Source organism: Sinohyriopsis cumingii, chromosome 4, assembly GCF_028554795.1.
Source record: "Sinohyriopsis cumingii isolate HCF-2022 chromosome 4, ASM2855479v2, whole genome shotgun sequence".
Taxonomy (NCBI): Eukaryota; Metazoa; Mollusca; class Bivalvia; order Unionida; family Unionidae; genus Sinohyriopsis; species Sinohyriopsis cumingii.
Window position 1 is genome coordinate 142,146,546 of NC_142964.1, and position 19,545 is coordinate 142,166,090.

Sequence of the window (19,545 nt, forward strand, 5' to 3'; positions counted from 1 at the left end):
AGGTGAGATGGCAGTGACCTGTAACGGAGAGCGCTTTAGACCACTCGGCCACTATCTTTATCAAAGTAATATAAGTGTTACTGTTTGTTATGTGAAATCGATATAACTAATATTATACTAGTTACAAATTTAGTTTAAACTGTTGTCAGAAACTGGCTTATTCCTTAGTTGTGCTCTTTATTACTAAAATGTTTTTGTTTGCTTAAGTTCTAAATATGTTACTTTACATAAAAAAATAAATGTTTAAATCTTTTAATAATATTTATTAGTATATTATATGCACCATGTAGTATCCATAACCTCATCCCACCTGGTGTAAAACTAATGTAGAAAAAAATGTATTAACAGTCAACTGTTGAACATGAAAAATCTACAAGTCAAAAGTTTTGAATTTTACAAAATAATTAATTGTGCAGGAATTTGGACCATGTCTTATTTGACCACTTATGAGACACTTGAGCCACATACCATGTTTCAGCCATAATTAATGCAGCTTGTTCTAAGGAACTTTGTGAAAAATACCGAAACCTGCACCTAACTAAATAATTACTCTTACTCTCATTCTATTTTAGACTTACTAGGTACTGTGCTCAGTGTTGATAAATGATTTATCTCATTCTAGTTACTAGCACGGTGCTCAGAATGGACAAATTATTATTTTCATTCTAATTAAGACTTACTAACATGGTGCTCGGTGTGAATAAATGATCATGTTCAGTCTAATTAAGACTTACTAGCATAGTGCTCAGTGTGGATAAATGGTTATTCTCATTCTAATTAAGACTTACTAGCATAGTGCTCAGTGCAGATAAATGATTATTTTCATTCTAATTAAGACTTACTAGTACGGTGCTCAGTGTGGATAAATGATTATTTTCATTCTAATTAAGACTTACTAAAGCACGGTGCTCAGTGTGGAGAAATGATTATTTTCATTCTAATTAAGACTCACTAGCATGGTGCTCAGTGTGGATAAATGATTATTTTCATTCTAATTAAGACTTACTAAAGCACGGTGCTCAGTGTGGAGAAATGATTATTTTCATTCTAATTAAGACTTACTAGTATGGTGCTCAGTGTGGATAAATGATTATTTTCATTCTAATTAAGACTTACTAGCATAGTGCTCAGTGTGGATAAATGGTTATTCTCATTCTAATTAAGACTTACTAGCACAGTACTCAGTGCAGATAAATGATTATTTTCATTCTAATTAAGACTTACTAGTATGGTGCTCAGTGTGGATAAATGATTATTTTCATTCTAATTAAGACTTACTAGCATAGTGCTCAGTGAGGATAAATGATTATTTTCATTCTAATTAAGACTTACTAGCATGCTGCTCAGTGTGGATAAATGATTATTTTCATTCTAATTAAGACTTACTAGCATAGTGCTCAGTGTGGATAAATGGTTATTCTCATTCTAATTAAGACTTACTAGCATAGTGCTCAGTGTGGATAAATGATCATGTTCAGCCTAATTAAGACTTACTAGCATAGTGCTCAGTGTGGATAAATGATCATGTTCAGTCTAATTAAGACTTACTAGCATAGTGCTCAGTGTGGATAAATGATCATGTTCAGTCTAATTAAGACTTACTAGCATAGTGCTCAGTGTGGATAAATGATCATGTTCAGTCTAATTAAGACTTACTAGCATGGTGCTCAGTGTGGATAAATGGTTATTCTCATTCTAATTAAGACTTACTAGCACAGTACTCAGTGTGGAGAAACAAGTATTCTCATTCGAATTAAGACTTACTAGCACAGTGATTGGTATAAACTAGTCTGATTTAATTAAACCTTTGTTGGTACTGCGCTCAGTGTGGATAAATAATTGTTCTCATTGCTGTATTTTCTAATGACATTATCTTAACATTATACTTCACTTGATACATTCAGGGACATATGAAATGATATGTCATATGTAATTAAATGGCTAAAAAGAAAATACTTTATTTTAGAACATTATACACTTAATAAAATAAATAACTGCACAATATCTTTCAGAAAATTAATTATATCATGATATTTTGTACATCAGAAACTATTTTCTATAAAACCATTAAAATGTTTACCAAAAACAGAAATTGAAAATGTCACAAATGATACATATCATGCACAAGTTGTCTGAGAAGAGGAAGCCATGAAAAAAATGTAGTAATCAAAGAGAGAAACACAAATACACTTTATAATTTGTTTTTATTATTTTTTGTTCTGAACAACTAAGGTTTTTTGGAACAATATGAAATTACTTCCTGAACTATCTTCTTTCTACTGGAGTTCACTTGGGAGGTCAGGAATTAAATTGGTGTGGGAAAAAGGAATCCTAGCCAGAGAGCCCTTCCTTTGGCCATGGTTACTTAGGTAAGTAGGTGCTAAATCTGGTTGACTGACATGTTGGAAGGGCCTTGGAATAAGAAGATGTATGTGAAACCTGTTGGGGGTTTTCACAAACACAAAAAAATCTTGGACCATATCCAGACCAGACTTCACTATACATAAATATTTTGAGTTCTGGACCCTTATCATATGTGTACTGTGTCTAAGGAGTGGTCCACATGTGAAAAAATTCACCTGGAAAAATAAGAAGTAAAGAATGCTTTCCTCTTGACATGAATGAAGACTAAAAGACAGTAACTAATACAATAATTTTCTGCATATACTTTCCACAGTTTTTGACATTTTCATTAATTTTCTTGTTTGCTATTATTATTGTTCAGCTTATCCCAAGATTAGAAGTTACCACTTCTGATATGGAAATGTGTGTTGGGTATTTTCTTTTGGGTTTCCTTATAGGTGAAAAATTATTTTTTCTACAGAAAATAAAAAGAATAAATAAAAGTAGTATCAGATCTGAAAATTTAAATGTATTACAACTCCACAGTTATAAACTAAGTAACAGAAAGAAGCTAGACCAAGAAATTCTGTAAAATTCAACAAATAATTTATGTCCCTATAATACAAAGTCATAATTCAAATGACACAGTAATTTTAATTAAATCTAAAATAATCCTAAATGTTCTATCAGAAGTCCAGAAGTATAGGATGTTCTGAATTAATTCAAATAATCTTGAATGTCTTGATGTACCAGGATTTATAAATGTCTTTAAGTATCAATAGTCTTGAATGTGCTGATATACCAATTGTAAAACTCCCACTTTGTCATGCCCCTTCTTCTAAGGAGTGTGGGTTGACTGACTGATTGTACCTTCTTTCAAGGTGTCCGCTTTATTCTGTTCTCTTTGTCTAGGAGATGATCACCCTCAGCGTTATTGCCCAGATCGAGTAAACTTATAGAATAAATTGAGATCTGAGCAGATATATAGAACAGAATGACTCGAACCCCTATATACAGAAATCAAAATTTCATCAATTACATAAACAATGGTGATAACACAATACATTAGGAAGATACACTTCTTTTTGGAATAAATCTTTCACCGAATTTTCAAAACACAACTATATTTATAAAAATAGCTGATCTATTTTACTGACAGAATTAGTTCATCATATGATAGAGTGAACAATCGAAGCATTGCCTTGTACAATTGCATAACCTGCTTATCTCTGGTTCGCTCCAATTTCACTGTAGCTGTTCTCTGTCCTTTCACCTTTTTCCTCTCTTTTTCTCTCCCAACCTCCCTACTGTCTCACCTCCTTTCGGCCCTCAAACTTTGTGTGGGTAGGTGGATGTGTAAGCATGTAGATACACAGATATGTGGATATGTTAGTGTGTATGTACATCTGATATTACTTCTGGGAATATGTCTGAAGAGCTATTTTCACCTTTTTGTGCTAAGTGTTTCTCGCTTCTACTGCCAAAATTGTGTCTGTCAACCTTCCAGACATCCGGTCCCTTAGACAAATGTTTTACAAGAGAATTTCTTCCTGACTCTTGGAGTCCCCTGAACCTTTACTCTTGCAGCAAAGCTTAGACTAATTAGATTTTTTGATGGGGGGAATATGAACAGCTAGGAAATATCATGTGGCAAACACGCCCCTTATTTAGCATAACCAATCTAGGCGCCAAAATTGAGGTCAACTTTACCTTCCAGGTTTTCAACTAACGGTTTCTAGAAATTTTCAATTTCAAAAGATCCACTATGAAATCGAAGTTAGCCGTGTCCCTAATAGTCCATCTCACAGTTAAGTAAATGAATACTTAATTTAAAAATCACTACCACTACCGACCAGACATTTGCAATCACTGCAGTATAGCGATTTAACAAGCGCCTGTCCCCATAAATCTAATTAATTGTTCTCTGGCCCAAACTAATGTGCTTTTAGTAGATCGACAGTAATCTGCCCCATCATGCCAATAGTCTTGAATATGTTAAAATAGTCTTGATGTACACACTGATAATTCAGAATGTCTTTGAATGAATTTATAATAATCCCAAAAGAGGGTTTTAGGCCAAAAAGTAAATGAGCACTTTGTAATTCCAAAGAAAAATTTAAATAAATGATTCCTCTCAGATTATATCTAAAAGGTCTGATCATAGATTCCCAAAGTCTGATATTAAAAGCATGAATGAAGACTTTGCTTACAAAACCTATATACACTAATTTCACTTGACGTAAGATATAACAGAATGCCCAGGATGGGGGTCATTTCAAATGGAAAATTCCAACAAATTTGTTTCAGGGCCTGTGTTTTGTAAAATGCAGGAGAGCTGCGAACAGCTGTCCTTATAGTGTTGAGAGTTATTCATTCTCCTCATTTTTTTTACTGCATAAGTTCAAAGGAACAGTGATAACTATTAATGTTAATGTTGACAGAGTAAAATTGCAAATTCAAAAAATAAACACTGGTTTGATATGATGAAGTCACCATCAGGAATAAATAATAAGTTTCATCATTAAACTAAATTAATGTTTTAATGACTTTCCTGCCATTAAAGTATTTATGACATCAATTATGGCACATGACATCATATATCAAAATGGTGGAACTTGTGAACATATCAGCATTTGTGAAAGGCAACTGCCATGAAATCTAGAACAAAAATTTAGAAGTTCACTCAGAAAACATACATCTGGAAATCTTTGTTTTGAATAATATAATTGTGGAGAGGAATGGACTAGTCTTCTGGAAGCAATTTAACAAGTACGATGGTACATGAAACTAATTGTGCTCCTCCAAACACAAGCCCTGAAATTAATAATCATTTTGTTTACCATTTATAATCTTTAAAAAATCAGGAAAGCAAATATGACAATAGTCAGGTAGGCCAAAACTCTACCCTCAATCATGGACAAAGGTTAAGTACATAATACAAGTTAAATATACAAAACAAAAGTCACATAACTTAGGCAAACATGAAATGTACTAGATTTGAACAGAAAAAGGTCTATAGCACAAACAGAACAAACAAAGATGGTGTTAATTGTGTTAATTATTTTAGATGACAGAGTCTTTAACTTTGTGATTAAATATTATCATATTTGCTGCAAAATGCTGAAAGTCAAGCTTGACCAAGATCTTCTAAATGTAAAGCCACACACCAAATTTGGTTTAATCCATTAAGACCTTTAAATTTTATCAGCTGAAATTAAATTCCTGATGGATCATGCAACATGTGATATCATAGAACGTGATGGACAGACATGGGTAACACTAAAGACCCCCTCCATGTAAAGACAAAAAGCTCTCCTTTATTCTTGGTTTTTTTGGGACACAAACAATCTCTGCAAGACTGAAAATAAAACACATTTCAACTAACTTTTAATACAAACTGGTACATGGCTCAATTTCAGGTCATTATAAATGCTCAAAAGGGAAAACAACATTTTCCCCAGTTTGTAAGTTTAGAAGTAAGATGCTCTTGAATACATGTAATCATAAAAACTTAACAGCTTCATATGGAAGGTGGATGTTCATGGAAGATGGTATACTTAAATTGCAAGGCATAAACACACATTTTCAGAATATACATTTGTTTTTCAGAAATAATTTCACCCTTTTTTAAATATGAAAGCAAGTGCCCTCAATCCCTCTCACTTAGATCCATTAGATAAACAGGAAGCTTGCCTTGTTGCTAAAGACATTACTAGTGCAGGGAATTATACAGTAGCTTGCATCAAATTAGCATTCTCAGACCCACTTCAATCCAATTTTACACTCCACTAATGCCTAATGGCTTGCTATTTGAAGTTCATTTTCAGTCTTTATAGATAAGTGTGGTTTAATAGCCTGGGTTGAGTTAGGAAAGATACATCTCAATTTTTGTAGTCTATTGGATCCCTGACCATGGAACACTTCTCAATAAAACTTTCTCACACCACTGCTTAAAAGAGAAAAAACAAGAGTACCTAGAATGGATCGATGCTCTACTGGCTAAAATAATTTCCATGGATTCAAGAAAAGACAATTTCTTCTTTTTAACTGAAAAGTGTTGAAACCATGTCTGATATTTTCCAGCAACAGCAAGATTTTCAAATTAGCCACTGTAGCAGCCATACTGATTGGCAGTAAGACTGGCATCATTTTCATTTAGGGCAACTAGACATCATTAAAAGTCTTCTGGGAAACCTCGTGTGGCTATGAGGATCCATTGAAGAGTAGTAGCAAAAACAAGATTTTCAATATGGTTACCAATGTGGCCATATTGAAAGTCAGATCAGCACCATTTTCATTTAGGACCAACTAATCATCATAAGAAGCTCTTGTTGAAAACCACATGTCAATATGTCAACCATCTTGGAGGAATAGCAATAAAAATATTTTCAAAATAGCCAACATTATGGACACTTTGAAGGTTAGATCAGCACCATCTTAATTTAGATTCAATTTGAGATCATAAGGAATCTTCTGGTAGAAATTCCATGACAATAGCAATAACTTGATTTTCAAAATGGCCATACTAAGTATCAGCTTATCAAGATTTTCATTTAGGACTAACTCAACAAAGCTAAGCATTATAGGTCTGAACTCTTCTAAGGTTGCTGAAAATTTTCCTTGTTTGAGAAGAGAGATTATGCAATGCCAGATAAAAACAATTTTCAAAAAATGCAACAATTTAAAAGCAATTTAAAATATTGAGAAAGCTTGCCAGTAGCTTCTCGAGGGTCAGTGGTTATTTCTGGGGATTTCCCGGGTTCTTCCTCCACCATTAACACTGGCCGCCATGTATAGCCTATTGTGTGCTGAAAAATGGTGCTAAACCCTACAACAACAACAACAACAACAACAAAATATTGACAGTACAAATAGGACTTTCCATGGCATCAAAAATTTATATATTAAGTGTCAATAGGCACATTATAGTTCATGACTGAAGTTGAAATCTAATCACAATATAAAAAGCTAGGTAATCAGCAAGAAAAAATTCATCATGCCCATATTTAAAATCTTAAGCTTCAAACAGTTTTTATTTGAGCATCACAAAGATTCCTGGCTATTATATTTTCCTTCCAGGCAGGGCTTTGGTGGTAGCAGTGTCATGGTTATTTTCATCACGGAAGTCATTTAAGAGTGAATGCCAAAGAATTTATCATATTTTGAACATAAAATCAAACAGAATTCTTTTAAACATCATTTACTAACTATTCCATATTTTACTGCATTCTACGTCAGTCATATAAGTGGTCTACTAATTAAATATGAAACACATCAAAGTCAAGTACCTTGTAAACTATTTGCTTGAACATGTGGGATTAGTGTTGTAAAACTTGTAAAATATTTTCTTCAACATAGGATTAGTGTTGTAAACCTTAGAAATTATTTGCTTGAACATGGGATTAGTTGTAATTTTTTAAATAAATATATTGATTATTTAGCTAATTTATAATTCACAAAAGGTCAATGCCATCCAGCATAGAAAAAATGTCTATAAACAAAGAATAGACCATATGATTTTTCTTTGCATCTGTTTATGTGTAATGATATATTTTCTCCTAGACCATTTGAAAAAGAAACTTTACAAAACAGCTGGAGTAATCAATTGATGTGAAGAAGTGGATAAATGGCTGAGAAAATTACACACTGCTCCCCTCCCTCAGATTTCGCATTTTTTTAACATTTTCGGGGAGGTTAGGAGCCATGGTGGCTAAGTGTTTATAATCATGCTGGGATCATGACTGAAGGAGATGGCTTTAAATCAGCAACCACAGTGTTTCTTTGGTCAAGGCACTTTAATAAAACTGCTTTGGTATTTATAACATACTTGTGATTAAGTGCTGCAAAATGAATTGGGGTGGTGGGTTGGGGGCTTTTTTCTTCTTCTACCAACATGTACACCTATCAGAGCTAAGGTCCATCATTATTTTTACCTAATGACACACAAGCCAATCAAAATTTATGTTTGTTGTTATTGCTGATCTTGAAAATCTGACAGTAAGGCCTTCATTTCTACAGTACTAAGGCTTTAATTTCTTCTGAGTAAGGCTTTAATTTCTTTAGTAAGGCTTTAATAAATAACTTGATCTCTGTGGACTCAAAGGAACAACTACTGGGCTTATGGTTACTTGCTTAATTTACACCAATGCAATCAGGTGTACAAGAGCTAAAACATCAAATACATGAAGATATAATGCAGCAACTTGGTATGGTTTTACAAGTCATATCATTCAATACAACCGACACCTGTGTGTGTGAAGCTGCAGTAAATAAATCTATATTTAAATATAAAACCCCAAACATTTAAACATACTTTAATCTGCATGTGACCCAGGTGTGTGTTTGTCATGAGAGATCAGTACACAAAGTGCATGAAGGGGATGATAACATCAAGCACCTGGCACATAATAAAACCCCGAGGAATCCATCCTACTGGGGCTGGGGGACGAACATCTTACTCATTTTGTGCATTTTATGCAATGCCTGGCTTACAATGGCACCCACCATGGGACCAAAAGGATAGAAGATAGCAGATAAATGGACGAACCTGACACGATGACCCTAAATATTCAAATGTTACAATTCTCTCGAACTGCGATTGTCACCTTAGACCTATATACAATGAATAAGATGTTGTTCGTCCCGAGCCCCAATAGGACGGGTGCCTAAGGTTTTTATTAGGTGCCACTGGTGCTCGATTGTTATTGTCCCCTTCATGCACTGATCGATCACTCACTTGTGCACTCACTCATGACAAACATGCACCTGGGTCACATATAAGAATAAGTATTTATTTTATTGTCAAACAGTAGTGGATTTTATTACTGTAAAAAAAATCAACACCTTTAACGTGTCTTGCTTTATCAAAAGGAAAAATAATATATTTTTTTTAAAAAGGCAAGTCTAAATTTTTCCTTACCTGTAGTCCAAGAGACGTTCCAAAAGATCCGTGACAGAGAAGATGAACTTTTTCCCGTTCTCCCGCAATGCTGGTTCTGACTCCACCTTGTCCAGAAGTCTGGAGAAAAATTTCACCAGTGTGTTATCATTGAACCTATGTTTGTTGAACATAGTACCAGTCTAATGAACATGGAACCAGTTTAAGAAATGTCATTTACCTTTTCCTTTGCACAAATAAGCACGTGAAAATAATGGTCACTTCTCTCCACAACTGTCAACCACCTTGTTGGATGAATGTTTGGTACAACTTGACATTTCAATAACCAAGATGTTTTCAAAATATTAAACATCCACCAATATGAACAATAATATTCCCAAACATATTGTCACATATAATGTATTAAATTCATAAAATATACTGATATTACTTGTGCAATAGGGAACAAATTATTTCACTAGTATAAATATGTAGGGATTATATTTTCAATGCTCAGCCAGTGTTTTCCAGAACTAAACTGGCACACACATCAAATATGATATGAAAATTCAGAAGTAAAAACCACAGATATTCATTGGAATCCATACTGGAAGCTGCTTTCAACGACTGCATTGACATATGGCCTCTAAGCCATACTTGGTGTACACTGATAAAGCCCACTCCTGGTTAAAAGCTATAGCCAGCTTAAATGTCAAACCTTAATTCACTGTTTTTGTTATTAGATGAGACATGCAGACTGATAGCATTGCCATAACAAGACACAACAGGAAAAATAAGCCAGGAATGGCTGTTAATCTTCAATCTCTTGATTGGTTTCACTTCCTGAAATCAGCAGCCTGTGACAGGACTTGTCTCTGAATTTATGATGTGCACAACCTGATTATTGTTAACAATCTAATGTCACTTTTATCAGTTCACTAAAAAAATATATAGTGATATGCACATGGAGCATACACAAGTACTAAGCATATGTGACACCTGTGATACCTATCAATAATATTTCATACTTTAGCTGAATATCAATCACATGTATAGAATGAGAAATTGTTAAATTCTGTTCATGTTAAACACCTGATAAGGATACACAGGTAGTTAAAACAGGTAGTTAAAAGTCTGACCAATGTTGCAGGATTAATTATGTTATGAAACTGACAGGTAATCACAACTCACAGGTAATCACAACTCACAGGTAATCACATCGTTTAAGTGATGACCATGTCAGTTTGGTATGAATAATTGGTTACATTTTGAAATTAATGATTCCAACTGAAATTGTATACATTGAAATCCATCATGGTGTTCAATGGGACTACAAACTGAGACACAAACCTTCCAGTATGTGTCTGATTGTACAAATACTTCAAAACAGCTTTTGGAAACTGAAGGTCCAGTCCACCAGTCATAAATTTGTTGTTTTCCTCAAGGAAAATCACATTCAAGAATATCACAATGCAACTTCAGCATCTATTAATGTGCATCCACTACCCAAAAGTTTCAAAACTACAACTTGAAAAATAAGCCATACAAATTCACTCTCTTGAGGAATATGCTAAACTTCAATAAGAAAAAAAACTTTTATAGATATACGCCCTCTTTGAAAACACAAAATTCTAAGAAATGCATCTTCTTGTAAAACCATCCAACTCTATGTCACACCTTGGAAATTCTACAGGATCTTGTAGGTGTGAAACTGTTTACTTAATATGTACAGTCTTAAATCTTCCTTGCTTTCAAGATGAAAGAATGAGGGAAAGAGGATGAACTTTTCTTTTCACATGTGGCTGAATATAGCTACTGTTTACACAGGAATAGCTAATTACATCATCACTTCTTTTGTTGGATCAGTCAATACAAGCAGCATCCTTTAGCTTGCAATAGACTACCAGTCTGTAGACCAACTGGCCAATGCTGTGCAAGTACATCTCAATTTACAGCAATATGCTCCCTTAAATCTGTTTGCCTGCAGCTGGCAAATGATTCTCAGGATGGCTGGCTTGAGGTCATCCTTTCCACAAGCATATCAATAAAAATGTATGCTATCTTTCTTGGTGTGCCAGCCAAACTAAAGAAGTAATCAACTATAGATTCCAAATATGTTTTCTTTTGCGTATTTTATTCTGAAACTGAATGATATAGTGTATTTATATATATTTCTAACAGATATGCCAAAAATAAAAACCGTATCAGTACCAGTCCATCACAAGACCTTACCTGCATATAATGTCTGAAATATTCTGTACACTTTCGTTTTTAATTACTTTTTCAGGTGTAAAAAAAATTATATGTAAAAAATTAATTAGTATTTTCCTAGGTAACTAAATCCTGAAATTAAAACTACTGTATTTCATGTTATTTTTTATACCCTTTAGTTTGAATTCACTGCAGCACTACATGTATACTACAGCTAAGATTGTTGTTTGCGATAATTTCAATCATCAAATAAATATAATCACTGAAAACCTCTACCTGTGTTGGGTATCAATTCAACATGGAGGTCAACATCGACTTCACTTTGTGAAGATTTACTTACTATTGCTTGAAAACAGAAAAATCAAGCTTCATCTGGGCCAAAAACTAAAAGCATGGTTCCATTTTTAGCATTAGGAGTTTAGGAAGCAAAATTCTGTGAAATTTTATCCCATGCCTATCATCGCTGAGGTCATAAAAATTTCAAAATTATGAGATCTATATCTATGACATTTAAGACAGAGCTGTAAAGTAACTGGGCAGACATCAAAGTAACCAAGTTTCACCTGTCCGAGCTTAAAGATCATCAGCGGATAGGTGCAAGAAAGGGGTAATATAAATCTAAGTGTCCTTGACTATAGAGATAAAACCTTTAATGTGATACATGAGAAACATCAAACTGAGAAACAAAAGTGTACCATGGTTCACCCCTGTGCCTTGAACAGCTTTTATGATAGTGACAGTATGTAATTATACTAAGGTTCATTCATTTGTCTTAAATAGTTATCTACTGTGACTGAAACCTAGCCAACTGACATTTGACCTTGACACTGAAGAGAGGACTCACTATGTGACACACCTTTCTGTGATGATATATAGTTATATCAAGTTTCATGCCCTCATCTTAAACGGCTCTAACTATATAGAATGAAAAGGAAAGTGTAAATGAAAACATTCAACATATAATACTATGACACTGACCTTAAAGATAAGCCCTCCCCATGTCGTATATAACCTGCATAAGTACACTGCTGTATCTCAGACAACTCTAAAGTTACAGGGAAAAAGTGTGATGGAAAACAAAAAGGACTGAGTCATGACCTTGACCTTGATGATAGGACCCTTAGGGTGATATGAGACCCACCTTAGTTATGATGAAAAAGTAATTTCAAATGGCTTAGAGTTATAGAGAGGAAGGTAAATTGTGATAATAACACAAAATGCTTGGGCACGACATCAATACTGAAATAACGGGCATACTTGTGAACCTCCCAGCTGGGTTTTCCTCCCAAGATGAGGGGTGTCTCCCATCCCTCCTGTCACTCACTGAAATCTTCTGTGTATGCAAACTTATTAAAGAAATGTTTTATTTCCATTTTTATCATGCTTTGCTTCCAATGTAGTATAATTACGGTGCGATAGTGTAACTGAAATGACTTAAGCCGTTAAGACATTTAGCTGCTAATTTTTCTTTTTTCCATTTGTTTCACACCTTGCTTAGAGTGTGGTATATTTCTAGTGATACCGCTTGTGATCGGGTGACAATGCATTTCAGCATGGCAAGATGATTTAGTAAAATGGTATAATGTATGCATTTTTGCTTCCTGTGAAGAATCTTACTGACAATAAAACAACAACAGAATGGACCCAGGCAGTATCAATCTCGAGCAGTTATCGCAGACAGCATTCTGAATCTACCCACAATAACAGACCCAGACTGTGAGGGCCAATCTGAATCCACCCACAATAATATACCCAGACAGGGCCAATCTTGGGCAGTTCTGGCAGACAGTCAGCATTCTGAATCTACCCACAGGCAGGAGACAATTTAAATTTCTTGGTGGACTCAAAAGAGTTGTACTAACGTCACCACATTTCCAATGCAGACAATGAGAGGACATTTTCCATTCTGGGAAAATATTCAGTCCGATTTTAGAGGAAACCTGGATCCAGTAACAGAACATCATCTCCCAATTGTTAAAATCAACAATGATGAAGACTGCCACCTCCAGAATTGATCTTACAAGGAATGCTAAAAATGCTTGGTGTACACATAGCAAGAGTGTGAATGGCAACAACTTACTGTCAAAGAACTGGTTGATGTGTACAATTTAATATTTAAAAAATGTAAATTTGTTCAACAGCTGTAATTTTTATAAATTTGCATGCTACAAATCAAGTCGATGAAAATCCTCCTTTTTTAAGGTAAAATCTCCTGAGCAAATTTATTAAATGTCCGGAGTTTTCATGACCTCTCTTTAGCACACAGACACAGAGTTTGAAATCTTAATCTGGAATGGCTTTTAAGTTATAGCACTGAAGAGATGCACTCACAGAAGTAGTGCCCCCCCCCCCCTGAAAATTTGGAGGACAAATGGTTTGCTATCCTTGGCATGGAAGTACATGTACTGTAATTATAAGTTTCAAATGCATAATATGTGTAGTCACTGTAAAGAAAGTGAATTGTTATGATGTAATGCCCTAATGGTAGCTGACAGTAGCAGTCATAATACTGTTCTTTCAAGCAAGTTATTAGAAATACACAATTATCTGAAGATTACATAAAACACATATTGTATGTATTAAATGTAGGAAACTAAAGGCAACAGAGATTTTTCCAAACACATATTCTATGTATTAAATGTAGGAAACTAAAGGCAAGAGGGATTTTTCTAAACACATATTCTATGTATTAAATGTAGGAAACTAAAGGCAAGAGGGATTTTTCTAAACACATATTCTATGTATTAAATGTAGGAAACTGAAGGCAAGAGGGATTTTTCTAAACACTTATTCTATGTATTAAATGTAGGAAACTAAAGGCAACAGGGATTTTTCTAAAATTTGCAAGCCCTGCACAAAGTTTTGATCAAGGTGTATGGTCTCAAAGTTAAGTTACGATACGAATGTTGCAGCACCTAATCTGATGTAACTTTGTTAACAAGAATTAGTGACAAGAGAGAGGGTTTTTCTTTTCCACATCTACTTAAGAGTGTAGATAATACACTGACTACCTGCACTATGTTTGATGGTTGCTTATAAAGGACTTCAGAGAAAGCATTCCCTTAAGAATTTTGCTAGAACTAAACTTATGGTCTGACTGCACATGTATTAATCATATATACTAAGACCCTTTATCTGGTCCTAGTCTACATACCATAATGGTCCTAGTCTACATACCATAGTGTACAAAAACTAAGATTTTAAAACCAAATTATAGTCATATATCCTCTCTCCACACACACACTCTTTTGCAACCTTTCATGTATATATAAAATTTCCAAAAATATAATAGTAAGTGGTAGATTATATGTACTGTGAGCTATTCAATTTCAAATTAAACTGAAACCTGTTGTTGCTGTTGTAGGGTTTAACGCCATTTTTCAGCACAAGATAGGCTATACATGGCAGCCAGCATAAATAGTCGAGGAAGAACCTGGGAAAACTCCGGAAAGAACCACCGACCCATGAGAATCTACTGGCAAGCTTTCTCACATAACCACATTAGCCAAATCCAAGACTCGAACCGACACAGACAGAGGTGAGATGGCAGTGATCCGTAATGGTGAGTACTTTAGACCACTCGGGGCCCCTAAACTGGAACTAATTAAGCATTTTATATCTACTAAAAGTGGTTAAAATTTCATAATAATTGTTCATTAAACTAAAATGTCTGACTATTTAGGGAAATGTGCTATCACTTATTTATAGTAGATATACAAATACACAATCATTCCACTATAATAGCTTCCTTGTTTCAATCTCCTTAGCCTCCACTGTAACCTAACACCGTTGCCCCTGAGTTGCTGCCAATAATAACATCACAGCAACAATAAAAAAAGATGAACTCCTCTACATACAGACACTAAACTTATCAAGAGAATGAAGTGAATTATATAAAAATGTATTTTCTCTTCTAAAACCTAAATACCATACCACCGTAAATAAAACTAAATTTAGCCTTATAATACAAATAACTTTTGACTTCTTTCAGAAAGCGACTTTGACCTTTAACCTTTTTACCACAAAATCAATAGGATGTTTTCATACCAAGATTGTAAGCCATCCCCGAAAGTTTGGTGATAGTATATGTCTGAAACTGAATTGTTTTATGCAGGAATCAGTTTCTATTTGATCCCTAAATATAAACAGGCTTCTTTCTTACCCAAAGTTCAGGCCATCCACAAAGTTTAGTCCAGGTATGTGATGCAGAATTAAAGTTATTGAGCATAAACAATTTTTCCTCCTTTAGTCACATCATGAGGGGGCAAATTTCTGTCCATCTACGAAAAGCACATTAGTTTGAGCCAGAGAACAATTAATTAGATTTATGGAGACAGGTACTTGTTAAATTGCTATACTGCAATGATTTCTAATATCTGGTCAGTAGAGGTAGAGATTTTTAAATTAAGCATTTGTTTACTTGACTGCAAGACGGACTATTAGGGACACTGTTAAACTTCGATTTCACAGTGGAACTGTCAAACTTGAACAATTCCAGAAACAGTTATTCGAAAACCTAGGGCACGCTGACCGCAATTTTGGTGCCTAGAGGATAAAAGGCAGTAAATATATTTCATCCTGATTGGTTATGCTAAATAGGGACATGTTTCACATACAAAATTTCCTAGCTGTAAATATCCCCCCCCCACTGAAAAATCTATTTAGTCTAAGCTATGCTGCAAGAATAAAGGTACAGGGGACTCCGAGAGTCAATTTGGAAGAAATTCTCTCGTAAAACATTTGTCCAAGGGACCAGATGTCTGGAAGGTCAACGGACACAATTTTGGTGGTAAAAGTGAGAAATGCTTGAAAGCATAAAGGTATTTGCGTCAATTTTCATGTAATTTGTTGATATCAATACTATGACTTGCTTGAATTATTTGATAATATGTGCATGAATTTAGTTGTTTAAATTCGTAGATTAATTCTCTTGATATGAGTATAACTGTGTTGAGTTTATATAGATATAACAATTCGTACAATAATCTTCTTTATATAAGGTTGTCGAATTGTTCGAATTAAGTCAGTTATTTAGGAATTAGGAATTAGTTAGGAATTAGGTTCTAAGAATTTTATGCATTACTTTAGTTGATATGAGTTATGAGAATCCGTGTGAATTCACCGATCTTTGGTAATTTCACGTATGATAAAGACTTGAGTACATATTGACTGAAATTAACATTGTTAAGCCATGAAGTGTGATTTGATATATGATAAAGACTTAAATGTGTGTAATCACTGAAATAGCGTAGTTCAGCCATGTAATGAATTTCATTCATTCATTTGTATAACTGAAACTAGAACGGAACTGTTACGTCTTGTGTGTTAATGCGAAGTGTTGAATTAGCCATTAGGAAGTACATTAATCTTATGAAACTAGGACTGTTTTGGTCTGCCATGCTTGGTCCAATTAAAAAGCCTTTGGTATCTGTTGAATGCCGATGGTAAGATCTGATAACGAGAAGGGAGTAATGTTCTATCCCCCGTAGGATAATCAACTGAAAATTCAGGTTGTTATGTTTTAAAAGGGGAAAATAGCTCTTCAGACATATTTGCAGATGTATCCTCAGATGTACCTATGCACTGACATATCCACGTATCTATGTATTTACATGCTTACATATCCACCTAACCACACAATGTTTGAGGGTCGAAGGGAGGCGAAACAGTAGGAAGGTTGGAGAGAAAAAAGAAATGGAAGGAAAAGAAAAGGTGAAAGTACAGAGAACAGCTACAGTGAAATTGGAGTGAACCAGAGCTAAGCAGGTTATGCAACTGTACAAGGCAATGACTTCGATTGTTCACTCAATCGTATAATGAACTAATTCTATCAGTAAAACAGATCGGCTATTTTTATAAACATATTTGAGTTTTGAAATTTGGTGAAAGATTTATTCCAAAAAGAAGTGTACCTTCCTAATCTATTGTATTATCACCATTTTTTATGTAATTGATTAAATTTTGATTTTTATGTACGAGGACTCAAGTCGTTCTGTTCTATATATCTGCTCAGATCTCTATTTATTCTACCTAAATGTTTACTTGATCCAGGCAATAACAGCGAGTGCAATCATCTCCCAGATAACGAGAACCGAATAAAGCAGACACCTTGAAAGAAGGTACACTCTGCCAATCAACCCAGACCCTTTACAAAGAGTGAGGCATTACATACATTAACCCTTGGTTTTGATCCCAAAATCAATTGGTTTCTTCCTTACTCCAAGTGCATGCCATCCACAAAGTTTGTTAAAGGTAGATGGTGTAAAACTACAGTTACTGGCGGAAATGAAATGGGCAACAGATGGATAGACATTGAAATGGTCACTACAACTACCTACACTGTTTTCAGTACGTCCATTCATATTCAAAAATATTTAAAAAATATTTTCTTAGTGCTCTATCAGTATTTTCTAACCAATATATCAGTTAATCAAGTTAAAATATCAATTAATTTATATTTTTCAACCATACAATGCAAAAATTCTCTATCATAATTGATAAGAAACAGGTACATCTCTTTTTCTCAAAACCAGGGAACAAAATTTTAAAAACATCCTCCCTTCTGAAATCTGAAACTACCTGAAGTCACATCTCACTGGCAATTTCCTATGAGATATGAAAGGAAGACATGTTAAAATAAACTTCCTCTAATAAAATTCTCAAGCAAGATAATCTTAGATCCAGTGTTCTTCCACTCAAATGGGTTTTATAGTTTTCATGGCAAAAATAATTATTTCCAGATGTTAACAGCATGTCATTTGCAGCAGCAGCACAAACAGTGAAATGCTCAGGCCTACCATTATGGCGTCTAGTTCAATATCTGGGAGATGATGTACAGACCTAATTTAGACCAGCTTTGCTTTATTTAGAGGTTTCTGACAGACTATAGTATCAAACATGTCCATAGCAACCACAGATGTGAAAAGTTAAAGCTGGCCTTGTACACAGGTGACCTCTGTACACAGGTTCAATTTTCCAAAATTGGTTTCTGAACACATACCATGCACTGACTTATTATTATTATTACTATTATTATAATAAATATTATTATTACTATTATTATTCATATTATTATTATTATTATTATAATTATTATTGTTATTATTATTATTATTATCACTATTATTATTAATATTATTTTATTATTACTATTATTCATATTATTATTATCATCATCATCATCATAATCATCAAGACAATTTAATGTGCACTACTGAACAAAATCATAAAATATGCATATTTATACCACTTCCTCAACAACTTGTGCCCAGATAATTTAATTTAAATGAGGGGTCAGGAATGGGCCTCATTTTACCTCCAGAAAATACCAAAATAGTTGGTACTTGGTTGAATGTGAAGTAAATCATGATCAAACCTAGTAAATGAAACTTTGAAATATCACTTGTTTTACTGTCAAAAACAGCAGTTAGTGACAAGCAATCTGATTCAACATCGTGCTATATGCTCTCTAGTACTGAAACATGAGAAATGTCAATCTACCATCACCACTATGTCCATGAGCATTTCTGAGAACTTGATTAAGTTTTGATCTCCGATTTACGCAGGTGTTTTTTGTATTGTCATAATCAATTAAAATACAATTGGTCTGTATCAAATTAAATAAAGGCAGTGGAATAATAATATTTAAAAATAAAGTTCAAAGGCATGCAAATAATACCTGTGTAAGAGCTAGTGGCCATGACAGTGTGTCAGGTCATTTTAATTGACCAATCACATACTGTTATGTAGGTAACATAATATAAGTATCAAACATTAATCAATGGTCTATCACATTAATCAGCAAGAGATACAAATGAAAGAAGTACTTGATGCATGAAACCTATTCTTTCACAGATACCATTCATTTTGGAGAAAAGGGTTCCAAAGTTTGAAGTAAACTTAAAATTGGTGCTCCGAGATTTGGTAAAGGATAAGGAGAAATTTCACTTTTACTTGCAATTAAATCATGGCATACTTGGTATATAACCCATTCATAGATATGGTAGGGGTATACTGTCTATACTTGCCTATAAGACTACTCCAAATGCAAACTGCAGAGACTCAGATCTGCCAACACATAATGCACCAACAAATCTGGGTCTGCACAGTTTGTT

At 34.1% G+C, this 19,545-nt stretch overlaps 1 protein-coding gene across 3 annotated transcripts in view; it reads right to left on the reverse strand.

Moving 5' to 3' along the window:
* Positions 1-19,545, reverse strand: part of LOC149802224 (dedicator of cytokinesis protein 4-like) — a 365,588-nt gene that overhangs the window by 100,512 nt on the left and 245,531 nt on the right. For all 3 annotated transcript variants that reach the window (XM_089956651.1, XM_089956650.1, XM_089956649.1), the window contains one exon: positions 9,263-9,361. In XM_089956651.1, coding sequence (XP_089812777.1) covers positions 9,263-9,361 — 99 coding nt within the window. The remainder of the gene's footprint in view (positions 1-9,262; positions 9,362-19,545) is intronic.